General features: G+C 50.4%; 1 protein-coding gene across 4 annotated transcripts in view; it reads right to left on the minus strand.

The window, feature by feature from the left end:
- The window catches only part of MAP1A (microtubule associated protein 1A), a 21,722-nt gene extending 14,460 nt beyond the window's left edge, over positions 1 to 7,262 (minus strand). For 3 of the 4 annotated variants that reach the window (XM_025038794.1, XM_025038793.1, XM_025038795.1), the window contains exons 1-2: positions 6,981 to 7,262; positions 5,916 to 6,017 (exon numbers count right to left, since the gene is read on the minus strand). In XM_025038794.1, coding sequence (XP_024894562.1) covers positions 5,916 to 6,017; positions 6,981 to 7,218 — 340 coding nt within the window. In that variant the 5' untranslated portion in view covers positions 7,219 to 7,262. Of the gene's footprint in view, positions 1 to 1,088; positions 1,168 to 5,915; positions 6,018 to 6,980 lie in introns of those variants that run through there. The other variant, XM_025038796.1, reaches the window with a different exon arrangement.
- Positions 7,263 to 7,377: the final 115 nt, after the last annotated feature.

A 7,377-nucleotide genomic window follows, 5' to 3' on the forward strand; every position in this document is an offset into this window, starting at 1 on the left:
TTTTGCTGTCTTTTTTTTTTGGAGAGGACTTCTTGTGAGGCAGCGGCATATCCCTTGGCCAGTGATGGGGTGGCGGGTGCAGAGGCTGAGCCGGCAAGAGGGCAGGTGTCTCTGCAGTGAGGCAGAGGGGAGGGGGGCCGCTCGGGCAGCTGCAGTTTGCCGCAGTGTGTGAGTGTGCGCGCTGAGCTCAGGCTCCAGCTCCGCCCCCACCACAGCATGACAAGTCATTTTCTTGGCTGCCTCTGCATGGGGGGTGGGGGGGGGCGGCGAGGGAACACAGAGAGGGAGAGGAAACTGGCTCCTTGGTTCAAGAGCCCCTATCTTGGGAAAAGAAGCAGAGATGAGGTGGGGGTGGGGCTCAGACTGGGAACCCGTGGGGTTGACAGTACTGAAAATGCAGGGCAGCTGCTCTGGAGGGAGTGCTCTTAATCTCCAGAGGGGCCTCTCAATCTCCCAAGGGAGCCAGAAAAGGGTGGGGGCTTAAGAGTCACAATCTCAAGCTGGGAAAAGGGTGCGGGGAGCCCACTGCACATTGGTTGGTCTGCGAAGGCGCGTGCCACATCTTAATGACCCTTTCCTCCCTTCTTTTTCCACAGTGTCCCCCACCTCCCCTTACTTGGCAAAAACTCGCTGTCCTGCTCACCCTCAGCATAGGAGCAGCTGAGCAATCTAGCAGCTGACACCATTAGGTACATTCCCATAACATCCGCTTACCCTCAGATTCTTCTACCCCTGCCCAAAGACACAGCCCCCAAACTCCTCCAGAGGCCCAGGCTGCCAGGCAGAGCCAGGGACACCACCCTTTGCTGTTGCCCCTAGGCTTATGTCTCCCGGCCCAACCCAGCCTGAGAGGTGGACTGTCACTGTCTTGGCCACATTGGCCTCTGCCTGGTTCTGCGTCCAGGCTGGCCCCATAGCCAGTAATTTTCATCTTCTTTCTCCGTTCCCCCACCCTGCCCACCCCGCTGGGCCAGTTCCAGACACACCAGTTTAGGTATCGACTCCCCTCCCGTTACTCCCATCCCACCTCCCTATCACAGCATCCTCCAACCCCCATGCCAAGCCCTTCGGTTCCGTTTGTTTCTTACCCTGGGTGTGGGAGGGAGCCCCTCATGGAGGCTGCAGCTCCGGCCTCAGCCGGCAGCTTCAGGGAAGAGTCTGCAGCACTTTGGGTGGGAGTGGGGGGGGGGCGCTTGATGGGGAGGGCGGTGCCAGGGCGGGGAAGAGGGGCTGGTCCATGACGAGGCACCGGAGACTTAACTGTTTCTTTGCCTTCACAATGTCAGTGCTCTGGTGCTTCTGCTGGGGCTGAGGAGTTATCTAACAGCTCAAAGAGCCAGGGTGGTCTCCAGTGGCCCACAGGGCCCTTCCCCAACCCTGTTTGGTCAAGAAATACTGTTAGCAGCATCAGCCAAAAGACCAAAGCCCTGTGCTATGGCACATTTCAGAGGATACAGGAGGCATGGGTTGCCCGGGCCCTCCTCCTTCTCTCAGGAACCATCTGCTGTCTCGTTCCTCAGACCCAAGGAGTGACCTTCAATTCCTGGAGGAGCAGGAGACAAAGGGGCTAGGGGCCTGAACGCATGGGATAGGAGTAAAGGGACTACTCGAGAAGAAGGCTGGGGACAGGAGTTGCGCTGAGTTCTGCTGGCTTCTGAGCCACAGCTACAGAAAGCAGGGGAGGGCAGAAATAAGTCTCTTTTTAGGGTGGAGGGTAGTTTGAAATTCTGAAGTGGACACATGGTCCTAGACAGTCTGGGGTGGGGCACAAGGACCCTGGGAGCATGCAATTCTGTGTCAATGCAGCACAGTACAGTAACCACACAGGACCTGATACTTGGAATTCTTGGGTCACCGGGTATGAAGAGGCAGAGTGCTTTCTGCCTTTCAGTGAAAGAGTTAACGGGGACCAAGGAAGATCACCAGGGCCCCAGGCCTAAGCAAAATTTTCTTACTATTGGCCAATTGTTAAATGTAACATAAAATACTCTTTGGATTAAAAAAAATCTTATAATGACTTTATAGAGTGTTGGATCCCTATTCTTTCCTTGTCTCTGCACTTTCCGTGTCTCTTTGATGTCTTGGTCTTATACTATCTTAATTCTTCTAATATTGACCCTGTTTCCCTTTGTCTCTACCTCTGTCTCAGATTTAGTGACCTGCACTAGAACTCAAAGGGAGGATCTAGAGAGCTCTAGCACTCAGTTCCAACTGGGTGATGCTTGCGCTTCCACATAGTTCTTACTTGCCTTGCCTTCTTCCCTTCCATCAACCTTCCCCAGTCCTAGCCAACTCCTAAGGCCTTCCATACATCGACATCCACCCACTCATACACCAGCACCAGCACCACCCTTGCCCCAGGCTGCCAAGTACAGCTTTTGAAGGTCAGAGAAGCCAAAATAGTCTCTGCTCTCAGCATCCCCATCCCCCTTAACTGCCTCCAGAGGAGAGGAGGAGCTGAGGGAGCTGAGTCACCAGTACTGGAGGGGGGGAGGAGTGGTGGGGAGGCCGAGAGGAGGACAGAGGAGGAGGAATCCTTGCTTAGATCCGGGGATGCAAAGCAGCAACATGACAACAGCCCCTTTTGAATAGAGGAAGCCATCTGCAGAGATACACAACATAAACCAGGCTGAGTTCCGAGCATCACAAAAGGGAAACACTTCCCTTCTGCAACTTCGTACTTCTTATTTCCTCCCATCTTAAACCTCCCATCTCCTCTGTGCTTTCTAGGGCTCTCTGGACTGTGCTAAGAGGGAAACTTGAGTAGACATTTGGCTTGAGAACAAAACATTTTCCAGCCCAGTACAGAGCCCACCCTTATTCTCAGCTTCTACCCCCAAGGGCCACACCCTGGGCACAGTTCCATCTTGCAGTGGACTTTTCCTTCAAGCCCTCACCTTCTAAACAGCCACTCATCACAACCAACCCTTTACCCCTTGTGTTCCTAGGCTCTGCTGCAATTAAATGGAGAGATGCCAAAGAAGAGAGAGACCTGAGCTCAAACACAAAATAAGATCCAAAGTCTTGGATTTGAGACCTGACTCTACCATTTTACTAATCATGCTATTAAATGAGCCATTTAATCTCTCTGAAAGCTTGCTTCTAGAACTATAAAATGAGTATAAGATTAGTACCATCCTCCAATGATACTGTGAGGGGTGAATGGCATAAAATATGAAAAAGTGCTTCATTCCTAGAATCCTAAACCTACAGTGCACAAACGCAGTGGAAGTCCATCTCCCTTTTGTGGAAGATCTATGAGAGGTCATTTAGGTGATCAGGGAGATCCTAAATCAGAATCTCAGACCAGACCAACTCTTAGCTGCCAGGTATGCCCAGAACTGGAGGTGCCTGCAAGAGAGGACTTCAAATACTATTTTTGTCCTTGCTTTCCCATTTTAGACAGCAATGAAAACCCCAGTTGCAGGGGGTAACAAGCTGCTCTATTAATTCAGAATGGCTTTTATGTTTGCAGGTAACAGAACTAATACCTCCTGAGCACACCAGTGATAATGGAGAGTCAGACAGGTCTCCAAACTGGTCCTTCAGCCTGTGTGTTTCAGAGTCCTAGAATATCAATCATGAATTATAAATTATGAAGCCCTCTCCCTTTCCTAGAGGTGCCCAATAGAAGTATCAGAGTGTTATTTAAATTCAGTTTTCCACTATCATAATGGTTTCTGGTTTTGTTTTATGATGCTTGGAAGTTCCATATTTTTCGCAGGGGTTAGAAAGGAATAACGTATCTCCAAGTCACCACTGAAGACTGACTACCTGGTGCAAAATTCACCTGGAAAAGCCATTACCAGATTTGACCGCTAGAAGGAGCTGGGCCACTGACTCTCTCTCCATCAGAGGGTCCCTCCTTTTCGTGAGTGTGAGGGTGTGGAGCGGGACGTAGCTAGGACTGATTGCACTCTTCCTGTCATTCATTGTAGGATATACTTTTGTCCCTTCTCAGCATTTTGGCCCAGGGTTTGAGTTGAAGCGAGAGGGATGGTGGCCCAGCCTGTGGGGGTGGGCAGAAAGGATTAAGTCATAAAGTACTAGTATATCCCCTTGAGCCCATCCCAGCAGCCTGATTCCCTTTGCCTTCCCCATTAAAGGGAGGCTCAAGGGAGGGGCTGTGTCTGCAGCTGCTCTGTTGTTTGTGGGGACAGCTGAAAGAGGAGCCAGCAGGGGTGGGGCTGTGGCGGTCTTGAGCCATGTGGGTTTTTCCAGGAAATTCTTCACTATTCTCCAGGGACATAGAGAGGCCACCATAAAAATGTCCAAACCTAAAAAAATTCAGTAGGCTAAAGTAAATCCTGATCGTGGGTGTATGGCCCTAAGCCCCTTGAGGACACCATGGCATATCCTCTTTGACTGAAAAGATCTAGTAGGTGTTTATATATCAGTGTTTGTTTCTGAGAGGTTCCTGGGAGTAATTATGCATCTCCCTGTAAATGTCTTCCCAAGCATCCCTGCATCTTAATTTGAAGAATAGCTAAGTATTTTGGTTTAAGTTCTGTTCATTCATACGTTATTCCAGAAAGCAGCCTAATCTTAAGTCTCTGTGGCCAAAAGGACAAGGTTAGAAATTTCAGTGAATTATTAACATCAGAAGATACTCCCCAAACTTCAACTCAGTTGTTAATTTTATCTGCTATCATCTCCTCATCCAAACTTGCACCAAAGCTCCTAGGAGTAATAAGTGGTAAAACTATTGATTTTCAGTCATCAGTGCTAATGGAGTAAGCCATGACATGAGTAATTCTAAACAGAAGGCAGTCTCAAAACAGCGAGTGGCTAGCTTCACAGGAAGCTAGTCGCATCAAGAAGATGCCAGTCTCACATTTTTTAAATGCCGCACATATTCCTAGGATAATAAATCATTAACATATTCACCTTGTCTTCTTTCTCCAAAAACGTCTCTAAAAGTAGTCAGTGATCAGGGAAATGACCAAAGATGTGGCAGTTAGCAGGAGGAATAAGAAGAGAAGGGGAGGTGACCATCTTCTATATTGAATAACTGAGAATTATCTACATAAGATATGAATTCAATCATTTGATACAGTAACTGTTCAGTTGTATGGATTTTAAATTCCATACAGGCACTGGAGCGTGGATTGGTGTGTCAACATTTACCAACAACATGGCCAGAATGCCCAGTACTTTTATATAAGATATAGGGTTTTCTACAGTTTCCCCACGGATATTGTCATGGAATGATAGCTCCTAAAATGGTACTTACTCAAATCTCTGACCCATTTCTCCCACCTAGCCGAATGGGAAACTACATCCTGTGAACTTTGATCTCAGAGTCAAATCTTGGAGTGTGACTAGCTCTTGTAGCAGCAAATCTGGGAGTCCCTGCTTCCACCCTGGATTTGATGGTGCTCATCAGCCTTTGATACCAGATTTCTGATGTGCTCTGGAGATCTGTTGGCTGATCCAAAGGAGGAACCAGAAACCCTGAAACCTGGGACAGTAGGCTATGTGGTCTAAGGGAAAGTTCTAAGCAAGGATCTGGGAAGGTGGGTTGGGGATTCAAGGGTCTCTGTAAAGAGATCCAAGAAGGCTGGAGTACACAGAAATGGGAACACAAAAAAAGTAGATTTTTTGCATGGGAGATGATTGATCACTCAGGAGAAGTACCTTGTTTCCTTAGTGCATGTCAATAGCTGTCCATAAAATACCGTCTTCTCAGGTAGAAATTATATTCTCCAGTTTCTTTCCACCACCATACCATCTGTCTTCGAAGTGTACTGGGTATGTGGGGATAGCTATGGAGCTTTACAACTTTTCTCCAGAGTCCTTCCCTTCTCCCCAACCCAAATCTCCCACAAGTCCAGTTCTGCTAGGGAGACCAGACCTCTGCTCTTCTGTGACCAACCCTCACCCAAAGGACTGAGACAAATGACACTGATCCTAACCTTTGACCTCTGAGGAGAAGTGAGCTAGGTGCCTGGTAATGAAGAGTCGCAACTGCTGGTTCAAGTCAAAGGATGATAAGTCAACATTCCAGGAGAGAATCCCTGTGAGACAAAAAGAAACAAAGAGGGCTCTAAATAAGTTCAGAAGAGCTGGACTTCAGGGAGCAGTTCTAAGCTTACAAGAGGGGTAAGGAGAGGGAGGAGATAAGGACAGCTGCCCTGATCAGCCTCACTGATATCTTTAAGAAAGGTTGTTAATGCCTCTGTCTCTCTTCAATTCTGTGCCTCGGGCTTTGCCTGAGCCAGATGAGGAAGGGCAGAGTTTAGGCTAAACTTGGTCATTAGTGAGTTCGTATGTAGGAATTTTCTTGCAGAGTTGCCCAATTGTGATAGAAGTGACACCCAAGGGCCTATCCCAGATTCTGGGGGCTGCCTTACTGGTCCTTACAGCTAAGTAGGATTCTAGACTCTCTTTCTATGCCCCCTCCTTGCCTCCACCCCTTCGCAGCTTGCTTCCACCCGCAGGTGGCTCCGCAGCACTGCGCCACTGGCAGGCAACTGGGGAGGGAGGTGAGGACTGAGGAGCTCGCGGCCACAAAGGTCACTCTCAGGTTGGCCACCGACACTGGGAGATTTGAGATTTGTCTGCAGCGTTCAGAAGGCACCCTGTGCCTGTTCAGGGATCCTAAAGAAGAAACTAAGGTAGGGACATGGACTCCCCAGGGGAAGGTGAGGACTTTCAGGACATCTGGCCCGAGACACTGCGGGAGAGAGGGTGTGACCAGAGGGGCCCCAGGCACTGCACAGAGCTCCCCCGCCTCCGGGAGATTGCGGTACGCCATGGGGTGTGCGGGAAGGATGGGGAAGCGAGATGTTGGCAGCACGGAAGGATACGGACGCGTGACATGGAAGATAAAGGTGACAGGGGCTGATGATTCAGATTAACAGAGTGCACAGTGCACACTAGGGATGAAGGATGCAGACGTACGCTCTGGGAGGTAAATGGAGATGGCGGAGAAGCTCGGGATGGAGGATGTCCCAAGCACAGCCAGGACAGCGGCTCACCTTGTTCAAGGTGGGCCCGCACGGCCCTCAGCTGACTTTCTGTACCGATATCGCCGATCACGATGAGCAAAGAGTGTTTCCGCAGGTCCCAGCATGCCGCCGCCACCGCGGCTCCGGCCTGGCACAGCGGCTCCGCGGGGTTTTGAGACAGCGGTGAGCCAGAGCTTCGGAGCCCTAGCCCGGGAGTTGTCTCCATGGTAACGCCGCGAGGCCGCCCCGGCCCAGACTCGGTCTCCATGGAAACTCTGTTGGAGTGCTAGGCTGGCAGCGTCCGCCGCAGGGAGAGTGCGCGCGGTTCTTAAAGGCCAGAGGCGGGAGCCGCTCATTGGCTGCTCCCTGTCAGGAGGCGGAGCACTGGCGCCGCAGGGGCCGGGCTGGGGCTGGGCCGCCCCGGCTC

This window comes from Pteropus alecto, unplaced genomic scaffold (assembly GCF_000325575.1).
Source record: "Pteropus alecto unplaced genomic scaffold, ASM32557v1 scaffold86, whole genome shotgun sequence".
Lineage (NCBI taxonomy): Eukaryota > Metazoa > Chordata > Mammalia > Chiroptera > Pteropodidae > Pteropus > Pteropus alecto.